At 44.1% G+C, this 18,800-nt stretch overlaps 1 protein-coding gene across 1 annotated transcript in view; it reads right to left on the bottom strand.

Moving 5' to 3' along the window:
* Window positions 1-18,800, bottom strand: part of LOC120520279 (CD276 antigen homolog) — a 113,865-nt gene that overhangs the window by 52,994 nt on the left and 42,071 nt on the right. The window contains exon 3 of the mRNA XM_039742774.1: window positions 5,114-5,452. Within this exon, the coding sequence (XP_039598708.1) occupies window positions 5,114-5,452 (339 nt within the window). The remainder of the gene's footprint in view (window positions 1-5,113; window positions 5,453-18,800) is intronic.

Raw genomic sequence — 18,800 nt, 5'->3', positions numbered from 1 at the left:
CATGACAAGGACAGGAGTTATTCTGAACAGTCAGCATGGGTTCAGAAGGGGAGGTCGTGTTTTACTAACATGTTGGAATTCTATGAGGAGGCAACAAAAGGATACGATCAAAGTGGAGCTTATGATATTATTTATCTGGACTTTCAGAAAGCATTTGATAAGGTGCCACATGAGAGGTTGGGCATCAAGTTAAAAGAAGTGGGAATTCAGGGTGATGTTTTTAGATGGGTGCAGAATTGGCTCAGACACAGGAAGCAGAGGGTGATGGTGCGAGGAACCTCATCAGAACTGGCTGATGTTAAGAGTGGTGTTCCACAGGGGTCAGTGCTAGGGCCGCTGCTATTTTTAATATATATAAATGATTTAGATAGGAATATAAGTAACAAGCTGGTTAAGTTTGCAGATGATACCAAGATAGGTGGATTAGCAGATAATTTGGAATCCGTTATATCATTACAGAAGGACTTGGATAGCATACAGGCTTGGGCAGATTTGTGGCAGATGAAATTTAATGTCAGTAAATGTAAAGTATTACACATAGGAAGTAAAAATATTAGGTTTGAATACACAATGGGCGGTCGAAAATCGAGAGTACACCTTATGAGAAGGATTTAGGAGTCATAGTGGACTCAAGCTATCAACTTCCAAACAGTGTTCAGAAGCCATTAAGAAGGCTAACAGAATGTTAGGTTATATAGCACGATCTGTGGAGTACAAGTCCAAGGAGGTTATGCTCAACCTTTATAATGCACTGGTGAGGCCTCATCTTGAGTACTGTGTGCAGTTTTGGTCTCCAGGCTACAAAAAGGACATAGCAGCACTAGAAAAGGTCCAGAGAAGATTGACTAGGCTGATTCCAGGTCTACATGGGTTGAATTATGAGGAAAGATTAAAAGAGCTGAGCCTTTACAGTTTAAGCAAAAGAAGATTAAGAGGTGACATGATTGAAGTGTTTAAAATTATGAAGGGAATTAGTACAGTGGATCGAGACTTGTATTTTAAAATGAGTTCATCAAGAACACGGGGACACAGTTGGAAACTTGTTAAGGGTAAATTTCGCACAAACATTAGGAAGTTTTTCTTTACACAAAGAACGATAGACACTTGGAATAAGGTACCAAGTAGTGTGGTAGACAGTAAGACGTTAGGGACTTTCAAAACTCGACTTGATGTGGCAAGTGGATAGGACTGGCGAGCTTTGTTGGGCTGAATGGCCTGTTCTCGTCTAGATTGTTATAATGTTCTAATGTTCTAATGAAATAGTGTAAATAAACAGTGTGTGGTGAACTGAAGATGTCCATCTGTGTGTGTCCGGGCCAGTGTTTACAGTGGCGTAGTCGGCAGGATGCTCCGCCTGTTACAAGGCGGGGACCTGTAAACCAAAATTTGTTGTGGACGGCCCGGCGCAGCAGGGGACCCCACCCACGTGCCGCGGGTGCTGCGTGCACACAGCCCCGCGGGGTAAAGGAACCCCACGGACCGCCAGGGATCCGCAGGAGAGCCGTCTTCCCCTGTCGCGGGCTAGTGGCATGCATGGCATGACTGCAGCAGTCTCCGACGAGTGCGCCGTTGTTGGAGGCGCCCGGGACGGCATTGCGTCCAGAGAGGCCACGCCGAGGACGTTTCCTCGGTTGGACGAGTCCGGGGAGGTAAGTGCCCTGCCTAACGGCAGCTGGCCCTTGGGGGCCTCGTGTGTTTTTGCTTTTCCAGGCAGGGACTTCCCGGATCCATGTCAGTGGCGGGTGCATGCCGGTCTGCGGGGCTCTGGCAGCACGGAGGCAGCCGCGAGGGGCTGCGGAGAAGGAGACGCTGCAGCTCGAGGGGCACCGGCAACAACAGGGCTGCCGGCAAACACGTCGCCACCGCAGAAGGGGAGGCAAGATGGCTGCGGACCAGAAGTCCCTCCCCCTGACATGCACGCGATTTGACGGTGTGTCTTGTGTGCCCGCCGATGACTGCAGAAAGGCAGGACCAAGGAATGTCCATCACGGGCGGGGGGAGACCCGATTGGGCCGGAGGAGAAGGCCCACAGGAAGTGGCCAGCGTCGGAGGCTGATAGACAGGTAGGCTCCGCGTCGGTTAACTTCCTGTCTTTGCCGGCTGCTCTGGCGGAGCTGGAGGCGTGCCTTCAGCCCGCGGAGCAGCGTTTACTGCAGATACTACGTGCCCTCCGGGCTGATGTGCAGGTACTGGAGAGGAAGGTGCTCGCGGCGCTAAAGGTGTTTGCGACAACGAGACGGCGCAACGCTGGAATCTCCAGCCGGAGCGGTACGGCGGAGACGGTGAGTACAGCCGACTCCATACAGCATGCAGGAGGGTCTGCTGAGCATGGCTGTGATGCCAAAGATCAGCTTCGAGTAAGCAGCCCTTCGACAGGAGGTGCGGCGCCGTGAGCTGTATGCGCGGCAAAGGGGTGAGTCCGTGAGGACACTGAATGGACACGGGCTGCTAAGTGCCCCGGGTCCTAGCGCCTCCGCCCCGAGTCGGCTGCGGTCTCGCGCCGCACTGTAGGGATGCAGACGGGAAAGAGGCTCCTTCTTTGTAATAAGGAGTCTCAAACCGTCATGGCGTCCCAGAGTGAAAGGAGGAATGAGAGGCTGGGTGGCGATTCCTCCAATAGGAAGGGACGTGGTGCTGCGTGCACCCGTCAGAAAGCTGGCCGCCCTCTGCGGGGGCAGAGGGAATCCTTGAGGCTGGCGGAGAGAGTGCAGGCGGTGCCGGTGGTTCCACCATCAAGAGGGACACGGAAGCCGCGGAGAGGGTGCTGAACAGGCAAGTGCCGGGGTGCCGAATGGAGGGGGAAGGAAGGGTGCCTAGGCAGCGGTTCTGCTCCTGTGTTGTTCTCTATTGCAGGGACGGACCCCGGGTGAGCAGTAGGACCCCCTTCGTTGGGGACCTGCCCTCAGATGTCGGATCGTCTGTTGAGGGATCTCTCTGCTGGTGTGCGGGTGCCACCACGGCTGGAGGAGGCTGCAAGGCAGCGAGTGACTCCGACCAAAGGGACGCAGAGGCCTCGGAGGGGGTGCCAATCGAGGGGGCCCCGGGGTGCTGGTAAGAGGGGAGAGCGCAACCTGTGCGAGGCACAGGGGAGCACTAAGTGGTGGTGCTCAGGCCGCGTCTCCGCCCTATCCCTGCTTGGAGAGCTGGACCGGACCCTGTCCTGGATTAGGACCCGCTTCGGGGCTGTGCTGCCCTCGCGGGACGGGTCGCTTTGGCTCTGGTCTTCGCTGGCTGTGGGGCACTGTCAGGGATGCCAGGGGCAATGACATGGCCGGGACGCCGTGAGGGACCGGAAGAGGGTCAAAGCCCACCCTGGATCACGTGGTGGCCGCCTTCCTGGTTGCTCTGGGGGCCACGGGTACAGGCCATGGAAGCTCCACCCTGTAGGGGCCTGTGGTCACCGCCAGGCGGCGCCCCAATGTCTTGGGGACTTGTTACCCTGGGGCGTTGCCAAGGGAGGAATGCCGGGAACACCTGGGGCTCATCCGGGAACTGCATAAAAGGGGCCGTCTCCATTTATTCAGCGCTGGAGTCGGGTGGAAGAAGGACAAGGCAGAGAGGAGAGTGGAGGCGGCCCGAAGAAAGGCATTAAGTGGCCAGGACTGTATTGGGGTTTGTGCACTTTGAACTGGGTCTGATGAAGGATCTCCACTGTAATTATGTTGTTAGAGTTACTGTAAGTGCAGCATTTGACACCATTGACCATTCTACTGTATTTTACTGCACAGGCTAGAAAATGACGTAGGGCTTACAGGCACCGTATTCGCTTGGTTTAGTTCTTTTTTATCAAATCATTTTCAGTATGTACAGATTCGAGATGACAGAAGTTAAATATGGTGTCTTGCAAGACTAAGTACTCAGACCTTAATGTTGCCACTTTACATGCTGTCATTGGGAACTCTCATTGAAAACATTACATTCATTTTCACCCAAATGCAGATGACAAGCAATAAAATCTTTTGTTTAGATCAAATGCCTTTTTTTTCTGTGCTGTCTTTAATAATTGTGTCAGTGAGTTAAAGGAGTGGATGGATGAGATATATTTGCCTCTTAACACTAGAATCCCTGAAGCCTACGAAAAAGTCATAATGCCAGCCCACCTTAAATTCCTTCGCATCTCTCCATTAGCGTCTTTTGTGTTGTAAATGTGTTGATCAGCACAAGCAGCAAGCAGCATGTTTCTCAAGTTCTTATGTCCTTACACTGGCTCCCATTTAAGTGGAGGGCTAATTTCAGAATCCACCTTTTAACATATAAATCCTTCAATGGTACCCAAAGCAGTGAACTGATCTGCTTGCTTATAAGAGGTGCCCTTTCAGTCTCAAGGCTGAAGACTCACAAAAGTCTGGCATACCCTGACTAGAGCTGCTGATTAGCTATGTATATTTCATCTCTGTACATAAATATAAGTCATACTTTATTTATAAACTGTTTCTAACTCTTCTCTATTCTTTTCATTTTCATAGTATCTTGGTGCAGCTGCTCTACTGGCAACGTGTTCTCCCATCCATAGTAAAGTCACCTAAGATACTGTGAGAATTGGAATCAAAGGGTGTGAGGGATTCTTTTGTCAGATTGGACAGTCCATCACAGACTTTACTGCAGAATGAAAAGCAGGAGGCAAGCAGACAGTTGGCTAAACTCTCCAGCAATGTGACTGTATCTGACTTTGTTTTTTTGGCTGACAGTTTTATTTTCCATGTTATTTCTGTTGATTAAATTCTTGTTTTTCTCTTTGCAGATATTGTTGGATTCTTTTTAAGTTAATCAGTCTGAAGTTGCTTTGTTTCCCTGTCTGTTTAAGCAAATATATCTTTATGTTTCTCATTATGTAATTATTAATTTGTAAACGTTTGTAGCTGTATTTACTGTACCTGTACATTTCTCACAGTTCTCCGAGTCTGCACTCAGAAGAGCTTGATAAAAAATAACTTTAACTGAATTGAATACAAACTGACAGATACTCATCTGCTTATCACCATGCATCATCATCATCATCATCATCACAGCACCAGAATATTATTTCAACTACACAGGAAGATACAAGGCCCCTTCATTACAGACCACAAACCTATTAGCACACAGGATGGATTTAAATGTTTGGTCTCCTCACCTGCAACTTGAAGACACTGGTGTGACAGATTGCTGCTGCTCTTTTCCCCAATTCTGTAGTAACGGCAGACATACTCCCCTTCATCAGTTAATGACACATCAGACAGTCTCAGTGTGAAATTACCACGTGGCAGTTCAGGTAAGAAGAGTTGTGTCCGGCCTTTAAACTTGGAGTCCTGATTTTCCAGATAATCTTTTCCCTTTTTAAAAGTATGAACAATGAGACCTTCATATGTTTCCCATCCAACTGAGATATCCTCTCTCTTTAAGGGCTCATAAGTGTCCAAAGAGCAGGGAATTTGCACCGTCTCCTCAATGATGGCAATAAGGCAGTTGTCATCTGAAATTAGAGAAGTAAATTCAACTCAAAGAGAAGAACTATTATAGATGTACAGTGGTGTGAAAAACTATTTGCCCCCTTCCTGATTTCTTATTCTTTTGCATGTTTGTCACACAAAATGTTTCTGATCATCAAACACATTTAACCATTAGTCAAATATAACACAAGTAAACACAAAATGTAGTTTTTAAATGATGGTTTTTATTATTTAGGGAGAAAAAAAATCTAAACCTACATGGCCCTGTGTGAAAAAGTAATTGCCCCCTGAACCTAATAACTGGTTGGGCCACCCTTAGCAGCAATAACTGCAATCAAGCGTTTGTGATAACTTGCAATGAGTCTTTTACAGCGCTCTGGAGGAATTTTGGCCCACTCATCTTTGCAGAATTGTTGTAATTCAGCTTTATTTGAGGGTTTTCTAGCATGAACCGCCTTTTAAGGTCATGCCATAGCATCTCAATTGGATTCAGGTCAGGACTTTGACTAGGCCACTCCAAAGTCTTCATTTTGTTTTTCTTCAGCCATTCAGAGGTGGATTTGCTGGTGTGTTTTGGGTCATTGTCCTGTTGCAGCACCCAAGATCGCTTCAGCTTGAGTTGATGAACAGATGGCCGGACATTCTCCTCCAGGATTTTTTGGTAGACAGTAGAATTCATGGTTCCATCTATCACAGCAAGCCTTCCAGGTCCTGAAACAGCAAAACAACCCCAGACCATCACACTACCACCACCATATTTTACTGTTGGTATAATGTTCTCTTTCTGAAATGCTGTGTTCCTTTTATGCCAGATGTAACGGGACATTTGCCTTCCAAAAAGTTCAACTTTTGTCTCATCAGTCCACAAGGTATTTTCCCAAAAGTCTTGGCAATCATTGAGATGTTTCTTAGCAAAACTGAGACAAGCCCTAATGTTCTTTTTGCTTAACAGTGGTTTGCGTCTTGGAAATCTGCCATGCAGGACGTTTTTGCCCAGTCTCTTTCTTATGGTGGAGTCGTGAACACTGACCTTAATTGAGGCAAGTGAGGCCTGCAGTTCTTTAGACGTTGTCCTGGGGTCTTTTGTGACCTCTCGGATGAGTCGCGTCTCGCGCCTTGGGGTAATTTTGGTCGGCCGCCACTCCTGGGAAGGTTCACCACTGTTCCATGTTTTTGCCATTTGTGGATAATGGCTCTCACTGTGGTTCGCTGGAGTCCCAAAGCTTTAGAAATGGCTTTATAACCTTTACCAGACTGATAGATCTCAATTACTTCTCTTCTCATTTGTTCCTGAATTTCTTTGGATCTTGGCATGATGTCTAGCTTTTGAGGTGCTTTTGGTCTACTTCTCTGTGTCAGGCAGCTCCTATTGAAGTGATTTCTTGATTGAAACAGGTGTGGCAGTAATCAGGCCTGGGGTGGCTACGGAAATTGAACTCAGGTGTGATACACCACAGTTAGGTTATTTTTGAACAAGGGGGCAATTACTTTTTCACACAGGGCCATGTAGGTTTGGATTTTTTTTCTCCCTAAATAATAAAAACTTCACTTTGTGTTTACTTGTGTTATATTTGACTAATGGTTAAATGTGTTTGATGATCAGAAACATTTTGTGTGACAAACATGCAAAAGAATAAGAAATCAGGAAGGGGGCAAATAGTTTTTCACACCACTGTACATAGATTTACATAAAATCTGCACAGAAGGGTAACCATAAGAGTACTTAAACACATGTTCTAAAATTATTTCCAGTCAGTCATTATCCAACCCGCTATATCCTAACACTGGGTCATTAGGGTCTGCTGAAGCCAGTCCCAGCCAACACAGGGTGCAAGGCAGGGACCAATCCTGGGCAGGGTGCCAGCCCACTGCAAGACAAAAATTAGCTTCAAGTAGCACAAATTCAAATTTAGATTATTCACTCAGCTGGGGCTTTCAAGGTGTGAAGGAGAGGGGATGCTCTTAAAGCTCTTTATAACCTACAATACATCGAGAAGCTCAAGGGAATGAAAAATGGCCACTTTATTAAACAACAAATGTTCAATGGAGTTCGTAAGGAAATAAACAACCTTAAGTACCAATAAAGGTAAAACAAAACCTGCTGCCACTCTCGTTCTGTTTCTAGACATCTGACCCCTTGACTTATCAGATGGGAAGGTTTGCCACAGTAAGTCTTGTCCACCTCTTCCTCTTTATGTTCTACCAGTTGACCTTTGTATCCTCCTGACTCTTCAGTCTTCCCTCATCTGTCAGTGAGTTTACTTTATTCCTGACCATTCAGTCATTTCCCATCATCACTTCTATCTTTTGGTTTCTCTGCAACCCTGGCCCTTTACTCTCCTTTGAAGGCAGATGTTTTTCTGTCTTCTCTGTTACACAGCTATCTTAATTGCTTCACCTCTAGGACCATGTCAACTTATCACGCATTAAACATTTCCACCTCCATCATTCCTTTCCTTGACCTCACTCTTTTTGTTAGAAGAGAGTCAGGTGGCTGGGTTTTGACGTGTAAGGGTCCTAAGGTTACACCGTTTTCCCCTTTTATATTCTTTATTGTGTAGACTTTACCAGAATATCTCAAATCCTATACCTTTATCACACTACCAGGTCCTTCCTCCCATCCTTTTTACATCTATAACACTGGGCAATTAGAGTAAAAGAACAAGCAGGAGTTAAGTTGCACATTTAATTATGTATTACAGATAATATGCCCAAAAATAAAATTCAGAGTTCAAACGAGTGTTGGCTAAATAACAATTAAACCTAATAATAATCTACCAGGTGGTAGCTATCTTGGACTACCTTGGTCTATCATGGCTCTTGAATGGAGTAAGCAATGACTCGGCCTCTTCTATGGATGGAATAGGGCAGAGAGAGAGAGATAGAGAGGCATAGAGACCAGACTTATACCAATTTCTGTCACATGTCATTGACCAATGGGATGCTATGGTACAGATCAGCCACCCTGTTTCAATGACCAATCCTAATCAGCCACATTTCAGTTCTCCAGACCCTACTTCAAACCAGTTCTTGTTTCAATGTTGGTCAAATACCATACCATTCCATCCAGCTAGACACCCCTGTGATCTTAGGCTTGCTGGTAAGTTTATAGCATAACAGGAAGTAGCTCATAAAATGTCCTGCAGGAGCTAAAACCAAGCACCCTTGTAAAAACCAATTGCAGCATTTCTAAAATTTTGGGGAGTTCACAATGGCTTGCTTAAAGAAAGCTGTTTCTTTCATTAAGTCACTAAATAATTCCAAAAAGACAATTTATAATTATTAAAGTGTCAAATATTTATTTACATCATAGACCTTTTCATGAGCTGGTTGACTGCCCTCTGGCTTCCTGAAAACACCCTTCATCCATTCCTCGAGGCCTCTTGCTCGTTTCCACACCACACATATATTCATTGCTGCCCCTCCCTTTTGGTCTTCAGGGTCACTCAGCACATGTTGATCTTACTGTTCGGTAGTGTCCCCAGTGTTCCTACAATTGCATATGCAGGACCACTCCTACTGCCAGTGTAACTCTCTCTCTCTCCCTGTAGGCTGCCAGAAGGACCAAATTCTGTCATTTACCAAGTTGGTGGTAGCATGGGCGCAGCAATTGCTTGCTAGTTGGGCAATCTCCCACAACAGGCAAATGAACATAACCCACTATAACTTTATTAGGACCATTTAATTCATATACGAGTTCTGCAGCATCAGTCTATCACAAAACCTACTAATGAAGATGTTCACAATCAGTCAAACTGGGATCATTTAGGAATGCCAATTAATGTAATTTTCAGATCTGTGGGTTGTGGGAAGAAAACTGGAATTAAAGAAGGAAAACCAATGGAGATATGAGGTAACATACTGTACGTACTCCTCAAGGACAATAATCTGGTCTGGGAGATGTGCCTGGACACTGGATAAATGAGGAGGAACTACTAACTACACTGCTCACAAAAATTAAAGGAACACTTTAAAGAAACACATTAGATACATCAGATCTCAATATGAAGTTGGATATCTATACAAATAACGACAGGGCAATGTCTTAGGAACAAAAGGATGCCAAGTCTTTTAATGGAAATAAAAGTTTTCTGCCTACAGAGGGCTCAATTGTGTAGACACCCTAAAATCAGAGTGAAATAAAGATGTGGCAGGCTAGTCCATTTTTTCAAAAACTTAATTTCTGCTACTCAAAATGCTTTTCAGTATCTTGTGTGGCCCCACGAGCTTGTATGCATGCTTGACAACGTCGGGGGCATGCTCCTAATGAGACGACGGATGGTGTCTTGTGGCATTTCCTCCCAGATCTGTATGAGGGCATCCCTGAGCTGTTGTACAGTCTGAGGAGCAACCTGGCGGCGCCTAATGGACCGAAACATAATGTCCCACAGATGTTCTATTGGGTTTAAGTCAGGGGATCGTGAAAGCCATTCAATTGTTTCAATTCCTTCATCCTCCAGGTACTGCCTGCATAATCTTGCCACATGAGGCCGGGCATTGTTGTGCATTAGGAGGAAACCAGGACCTACTGCACCAGCATAGGGTCTGACAATGGGTCCAAGGATTTTATCCTGATACCTAATGGCAGTCAAGATGCCGTTGTCTAGCCTGTAGAGGTCTGTGAGTCGCTCCATGGATATGCCTCCAAGATCATCACTGACCCACCACCAAATCAGTCATGCTAAACGATGTTACAGGCAGCATAATATTCTCCACGGCTTCTCCTGACCCTTTCACGTCTTTCACATATACTCAGGGTGAACCTGCTCTCATCTGTGAAAAGCACATGCCAGTGGTGGACCTGCCAATTCTGGTATTCTATGGCAAATGCCAATTGAGCTCCCCGGTGCTGTGCAGTGAGCACAGGGCGCAGTAGACATCTGGGCCCTCAGGCAACCCTCATGAAGTCTGTTTCTGATTGTTTGGTCAGAGACATTCACACCAGTGGCCTGCTGGAGGTCATTTTGTAGGGCTCTGGCAGTGCTCATCCTGTTCCTCCTTGCCCAAAGGAGCAGATACTGGTCCTGCTGATGGGTTATGGACCTTCTATGGCCCTCTCCAGCTCTCCTAGAGTAACTGCTTGTCTCCTAGAATCTCCTCCATGCCCTTGAGACTGTGCAGGGAGACACAGCAAACCTTCTGGCAATGACACGTATTGATGTGCCATCCTGGAGAAGTTGGACTACCTGTGCAACCTCTGTAGGGTCCAGGTATCACCTCGTGCTACCAGTAGTGACACTGACCATAGCGAAATGCAAAACTAGTGAAGAAACAGTCAGAAAAGATGAGGAGGGAAAAATGTCAGTGGCCTCCACCTGTTAAACCATTCCTGTTTTGGGGTCATCTCATTGTTGCCCTCTAGTGCATCTGTTGTTAATTTCATTAACACCACAGCAGCTGAAACTGATTAACAACCCCCTCTGCTACTTAACTGACCAGATTAATATCCCATAAGTTTCATTAACTTTATGCTATACTCTGATTAAAAAGTGTTCCTTTAATTCTTTTGAGCAGTATAGTTACCCAGCCATGTTACCCCACATCAAATAAAAGCTGGCTAAATAATGAATGATAATGTAATTATCATTAAAATTAAACTATAATGCACCCTAACATATTTAAAAAGTGAACAACTCTGATTTGCCTTCAAGATTAAATCTGCAACTTTCCAAAATGATGAGGAATAATGCCTGGCAAGCTGGCAGAATGAACAATGCATATGTCGACTGGACAGAGTATGAAAAGGGGACCATCTCCCTGTCTCAAGTACAATATGTGCCATCCTTCAGTTAGTCAAGGTGCAAAAATGATCTCAGAAGCTAAGCAGGTGGTATCTCACTAAGCCTGGTCTTCCACCTAAATGATAAGATATTGATTTTTTTTCTCAACACTAATAACAATGTGGTGGGCACAGTGGCATTGTAGTAGCGCTACTGCCTCTCTGTAAAGGTACCAGGGTTTGAGTCTGGGTGTGTGGAGTTTGCATGTTCTCACTATGTTTACATAGGTTTTCTCCAGGTGCTCCAGTTTCCTTCCACTGTCTAATGACATACAAATTTGTGAATTTTCTGTTGTGATGCTAAATTGGCCCTGTGGTGTTTTTGTGTGTATGTGGCTGGGTGTATGTCAGTCCTGTGATGGACTAGTGCCCTGTGCAAGGTGTGATTTTGCCTTGCACCCTATGCTAGCTGGGATAGGGCCTGCCCCGTGACTCTGGTCTGGATTAAGCTGATTAGGAAATGACATGACATGACAAAGAACAGTCAGCTTTTTAGTCCTTTCATTTGTAAGCAATCTAAGTAATATCATTGTAGTGTTGAAAAAAGTGTGATTACCCTGAAAAAGTTTATTTCCCCTTGTTTTTACTGGTCTGTCCTTTTATTAGAAGATTTCTGGAAAGAGTTCTGCATAAAACTGGAAATCCCACCTTCCCAAACCAATCACTACTTTTCCACTCTCAGTCTCGATTTGGAGAACTCCTACACATATAATTAATTGTGTAGATGCTCAAACAATGTCAAGCAACACAAGTAGGACAGATGTCACACATGTGCGCTTGGGAACTTGTGAGCACATTAAATTGAAATTCCACTCAGAGCTGAGGGCTGGCACTGTTGCATAACACTTCTCTTCCCCTCTCATTAACAGATCTGAAGACTGGCAGCACAAGTGATATTATGTCCTTGTCACAAACCCCTGAGCTTGCCTCTTCCACTCTAGTTTCTTCTTAAGTGGTTACACAGCCATCTTGGGGCAGACTGACCATTGACTTGCAAGTGAAAAAACACTCTGTAAATTAATTTTTATTTTTTTTTCCCTCAAATATGCAAGGTATATTTAAGGTGTCCCAACTCTTCATTTTCACTTTGTGGTTGTTCTTACAGTGGTGTAGTCAGCAGGATCACTGGCAATGAGTGAACAGGTAAATTTGAGTTTGGTGGTCACAACCCTGACTGAAGAAGTAGGTGGGAAACCAAGGAGTGGAGCTTGCTGAATCAGAGGCTTGTTTGGTGCCCCAAATGACTCTCCACTAGGAACAAACAATGGGCCCTTTGAATGAAGCAGGTATTAATGCTGCTTCATTCTAAGGATGCTGTGGAGGCATACTTGTGGAGGCAATAGAAACTGTGGGGAGTTGGGAAAAATCCATCCCCACTTTTACCCATCCCGGCTCATATAAGCCTCATTGGGAGGCTGCCAACCTCATTTAAATAAAAACAAAGGATTGATTATTCCCTCAAATTTGCAAAAAATGCTTTTGCCCTATTAAATGGGCAGTGTACTGCAAATTTCATGCAACAGGGACTGCAGTTTGGATTGAATAATCACTTGTTATAATGTGTAGTAGAACATTAAGGCAAGGTTAAGTCCCTGTTGTTAATCCTAAAAGCTTATTTTAGGCCCAATAAAACATTAGAGAGGATAAAACTCCATTTCTATAGGTCCAGAATAAACAACTTTCCAAGTTACTCTGGATTAAAGACCATCCTCGAATACATAGTCTCGTACAGTAGAGCTGTTTAATCAGACACTCAAAAAAAAAATGGTGCCCAAGGTAGTCAGAGAGGATAGGAGGAACTGAGATCAGACCCCACACACAAACTCGTGTTATTTGATTAACAGGAAGTCCCAGAAGCCTCAACAGTATTCTCCCCTTTTGAAATACTATACAAAAGACAACCCTGAGATTTATTGGTATCCTAAAAGAAGCATGGAAAGATGAGGGACTAACTTGAACTAATATTCTTGAGTATATTGCACAATTGCATGATTGATTCAACAAAATTCTGCCCATTGTAACAAGAAAACATGAAACATGCACAAGCAGCACAGACATGTATATATAACCCAGGCTCAACCCTCCGTGCGTTCAATTCCAATGATCAAGCCATGGTTCTCATCCCCACTTCTCATTCCAAATTATTAGCCCATTGGCAAGGACCCTATGAAATTAAAGAATAGGCTTTTTGGATTATTTGTTGAAACAACCACATTGTTGGCTTGCTGAAACTGTGGAAGGAAAGGGAATCTTTAGATATGGATGAGTCTGGACAAAAATACATAAGCAGTGCTATTGCTGATGTGCTCCCAGTATTAAATTTGGTGGTAGATACACTGAAGTCACATGGAGTAGAGACTTCTCAAGACTTTCAGTATGGTCACGAAGAAGACCTCCTGCCCGTGATGAGACTAGTTCAGGCCAGAAAACTTGTGTCTGCATGGAGCCACATCAGTAAGTACATCTCATCACATAATATTACAATGTGTAAAATGTTGATCATGTAATTTGTGTTTGATTTGTGGGTGAGACAGGGGGACCGAGCAGGGAAAGATGTGTAGCAGGTTAGGGAGATAAAGGATAAAGATGGAAACGTACTCACAAGCGAGGAGAGTGTGTTGAGCAGATGGAAAGAGTACTTTGAGAGGCTGATGAATGAAGAGAACGAGAGAGAGAAGAGGTTGGATGATGTGGAGATAGTGAATCAGGAAATGCAACGGATTAGCAAGAAGGAAGTAAGGACAGCTTTGAAGAGGATGAAAAATGGAAAGGCCATTGGTCCAGATGACATACCTGTGGAAGCATGGGGATGTATAGGAGATGACAGTGGAGTTTTTAACCAGATTGTTTAATGGAATCTTAGAAAGAGAAGATGCCTGAGGAGTGGAGAAGAAGTGAACTGGTGCTGATATTTAAGAATAAGGGGGATGTGCAGGACTGTAGTAACTACAGGGGGATAAAATTGATGAGCCACAGCATGAAGTTATAGGAAAGAGTAGTGGAAACTCGGTTAAGAAGGGAGGTGATGATTAGTGAGCAGCAGTATGGTTTCATGCCAAGAAAGAGCACCACAGATGCAATGTTTGCTCTGAGGGTGTTGATGGAGAAGTTTAGAGAAGGCCAGAAGGAGTTGAGTCTTTGTGGACCTGGAGAAAGCATATGACAGGGTGACTGAGAGGAGCTGTGGTATTGTATGAGGAAGAGGGAATGGCAGAGAAGTATGTAAGAGGTGTACAGGATATGTACGTGGGAAGTTTGACAGTGGTGAGGTCAGCGGTAGGACTGACGGAGGTGGGATTACATCAGGGATCGGCTCTGAGCTCTTTCTTATTTGCAATGGTGATGGACAGGTTGACAGACGAGATTAGACAGGAGTCCCCGTGGACTGTGATGTTTGCTGATGACATTGTGATCTGTAGTGAGTGTAGCGAGCAGGTTGAGGATACCCTGGAAAGGTGGAGATATGCTCTAGAGAGGAGAGGAATGAAGGTCAGTAGGACCACCAAAACAGAATACATGTGTGTGAATGAGAGGGAGGTCAGTGGAATGGTGAGGATGAGGGAGTAGAGTTGGTGAAGGTGGATGAGTTTAAATACTTGGGATCAACAGTACAGAGTAATGGGGAATGTGGAAGAGAGGTGAAGAAGAGAGTGTAGGCAGGGTGGAGTGGGTGGAGAAGAGTGTCAGGAGTGATTTGTGACAGACGGGTATCAGCAAGAGTGAAAGGGAAGGTCTACAGGATGGTAGTAAGACCAGCTATGTTATACGGGTTGGAGACAGTGGCACAGAACACAGAGTTGGAGTTGGCAGAGTTAAAGATGCTAAGATTTGCATTGAGGACATTTGAGGGTCAGCTCAAGTTGGATGGTCGGGAGACAAAGTCAGAGAGATGAGATTGTGTTGGTTTGGACATGTGCAGAGGAGAAATGCTGGGTATATTGGGAGAAGGATGTTAAGGATAGAACTGAAAGGTAAGAGGAAAAGAGGAAGGGCTAAGAGAAGGTTGTGGATGTGGTGAGAGAGGACACGCAGGTGATGAGTGTAACAGAACAAGATGCAGAAGACAGAAAGATATGGAAGAAGATGATCCGCTGTGGCAACCCCTAACTGGAGCAGCTGAAAGAAGAAGTTACTGTAAATCAAACATTCTTTTACAGAAAACTTTAAAGCAATAAACATCTTTACCATATTTTTACAGTGAAATTCTGGCAACCACAGCTGCCAGTTTTTTACTGTAAATTTAACAGGATTTGTTTTTACAGTGTAGTAGGTATAGCCCTGCCTCCACTTATTGAAGGCAATGTGGTTTTGAACAATCGCTCAGAAATACCAACACCAGAGGCAGCACGTCACCACCCTCGCTTAAAGTCTGTGGCAGCCCTTATCCCAGAATTGGACACTAATGCCCACATTTTAAAATTGTTTGGAAGAGACATCATCAGAGTGCACAAAGTCAGATAGAAAATTAATGGCCCTCACAATTCACCCTTTGCTCAAAGACTTGTTTGCCTTGGAAATGCACACAAACCAATAATTTGTACTTTTCAAGACACATGTGCTGGAAATAGGGCGACCTTCACTTTTCACACCTTTTTACAGCTACCTTCGCTTGAGCGGGTGATTTATAGTGGAGAGCCAACACCATTAGCTTCTTTGATCAAGTCTGCACATAATGCATAATGTGCTGGGCATGTCAATATTTGACAAAACTAAAGACAATAAGTGTGCCTTCTTAATTGAAAATCAAGTCTTTTTAAAAATTATGGAGAAGGAACTTAATAGCAATGAAGCAAATACCTGGGTTACATCACTACCTTTCAGATTTTCCAGATCTCATCTCCCCAAGAATCATGAACAGGCTCTTTCTTGCTTTGTCTCTCTGCAGTGCTCTTTATACAGAAGACTCGAGATGAAAGAGCAGTTCACCAGCTTTATGGAGAAAATATTTGAGAATGGACATGCAGAACCAGCCCCTCCAATGAAAGAAGGGGAAGAATGCTGGTACCTGCCACTTTTCAGAACATATCCACAGAAGTATGGTACTCCATGTTGCCATGGAACAGACTGTCTGCACCTCCTGGTGGTTTCACAGAGAACGATCTCTGTAAAAGCCAGTGGAGACAAGTGCAAGCCTTGGCAAATGGATTCTGGACACACTGGAGACGTGAATACCTTTCCACTTTACAGAGCAGGAACAAATGGGCTTACTGATCCAGAAAATTTATAAATAGGAGACATTGTGTTGTTGAAGAAGAGTCCACTATCACGCAATAAATGGCCTATGGGATTAGTCACCTTGGTATTCCCTGGCAGTGATGGTACTGAACAAAAAATAGAAGTTAAGACTACCTCTCAAAGGATGTCCAGAAACTCTATCAGGCCTATCACAGAAGTCTTTCTACTAGAAGATGAATAAGTTAACAATGTTTGCCTCTATGTACTGATTAGTGATATAATGTTATTATATCAGACGGGGAGTGTTCTACCCCACATGTTGTTAGCTGTAAGATATTATTTGTTGAGCTCTGCTGCCCCTTTGTCTTGTCATTTATTAACACACCTGTCAGTCACATCCCACACTCCCAGTGGCATCATAAATGTCTATGAAACTCACGTAAAGCATGTAGGTCTCATAATAAACATTTAAATACAATCCACCCCATGTGTCCCACGTAGACACCCCTTTTATCTTTTGTTTCGGTCACGTATCTTTAAGGTATATAAACCAGTAGGTCTGGTTAGTTGTGGTATGCAGCAATTTGGACCTCTGTCTACACGCTTCTCTTTGTCTCGATCCGACTGAGGAAATCACTCGCATTGTAAGTGTCTTTTAAAGCTTCACTGTTTAATGTATGCTCTCTGCTATGTATTACTTTGTAAATCATTTTGTATATTGGCTCCAGCAGACGCCCGTGATCCTGTAGTTAGGATGTAGCAGGTTGGATAATGGATGGATGGATCATTTTGTATTGTCTTTGGTTGTACACCTGTATGTTTCTTTTATATATATTTCAGTTTACAATTAGGTACGTCCAGTAAAAGCCCTCAAGAAAGCTCAGCCTTGTTGTTTTTATGTGGATGTGCTGAGTTGTTTAAGCTCTCTGCGGCTGCGTTGAATGGACAGCGCGGAGTGAGGCAGATATAGACTATTTACAGTATAAATATATTGAATATAGCAGCGGTGATCCTTAAGGCACACCATTTTTAGAGAGCTTAGTTCCTCACACTAAACCCTTTGTTACTAGTGTTTAAGCCAATTTTGTACCCATCTACTTACAAGGAATTGAATTCCCACTTCTTTCAATTGCCTATCCTCTCATATGCAATCTTATCAAAAGCTTTCATCTGAAAATACAGATCAATATTATCATCAGCAGCTCACTGGTTGTCTGCTTTTGTTTCTTCACCATGCAATTTCAGCAAATTAGTAAAACACAAACTCCTTCCTCTGAACCCATCCTGATTATTTATTAACATGCCTAATTGCTTCCATTAAATTATGATGCATATTAAGCGTACTGGGATATTTGCTTGTTTGTCCTTCTAAAAACAAAATTAAACATGTTTGATTTAATCAGAGTGAGTTGCTGACTAGTTGGACTGAGTCACTCGACATGTAACATTGGGCATCTGTGCTGCTGACTGCCATCATCTCACTAAGTTTATGTACTGTAAGTAAGGCTACGATTGAAAATAACTGAAAAAATCATTTAATGTGACATCGTCTTTAGATAACTCATATGCCTTACTTCTTTTTTTCATTACTGAGAAACTTACTCACTTATTTACTATTAACAGATACAAAATGGTTAATGACCAGTATTAATTTACTGTGCTGCCCTACTGGTGAGCTGTGCTACTCCTGCCAACACTGCCACCATGTCATCTACCAAGGTGTAAATTAATAGCTGGACATGAACAATGAATTATGGTATTTTCACATAAATGACCAAAAAGTGACTCAAGAACATATTTTAACAATTTTATGTTGCCCAAGTATCAAAATATAAATTCTTCTTCATCTTTTATCTAACCCTCCCATCTATATTTTGCCTCCTTTAATTATAACACTAATCATAGAGTTAGTGAGCAGTAAAGCAAGATTTTTGTAAGACTGTCCTTTAATCATTTTGGGTACAACTACCAATTCTTCGTTTGTACAGTCTGTGGAGGACTGCCGGCTTCTTATTCCGGTCCTCAATCCCAGGCCGACAGGAGGAGCTCTGCCGACAGCAGGATCGTGCCTCAAGTTCCAGCAGGGCATCATGGACCTTGTAAGTGTTTATACACAGCCCTGCTGGATACCTTGGGGGCTGCTGGGAGTCGCTGTAGGGGGGCTCGTGGGCTCATATGTGCCCTATAACCCAGGAGTACGTCACGGTCACGTGACAGGAAGGAACGACGTGCTCCCGGGTTGAAGAAAGGACTGTTTACCCTGACCCGGAAGGAATAAGGAACTGTGGACTGATTGGGCAGGAACACCTCCGGGTCAGGGTGTATAAAAGGACTATGGCTCAGTCCAGACACTGAGCTGAGCTGGGAGGTAGGAGGGCGAAGTGTCTGGGCAAGGAGGAGAGATTATTGTGTTTATT

Source organism: Polypterus senegalus, unplaced genomic scaffold (assembly GCF_016835505.1).
Source record: "Polypterus senegalus isolate Bchr_013 unplaced genomic scaffold, ASM1683550v1 scaffold_2544, whole genome shotgun sequence".
Taxonomy (NCBI): domain Eukaryota; kingdom Metazoa; phylum Chordata; class Cladistia; order Polypteriformes; family Polypteridae; genus Polypterus; species Polypterus senegalus.
This window is presented reverse-complemented; position numbering and strand designations above follow the sequence as displayed.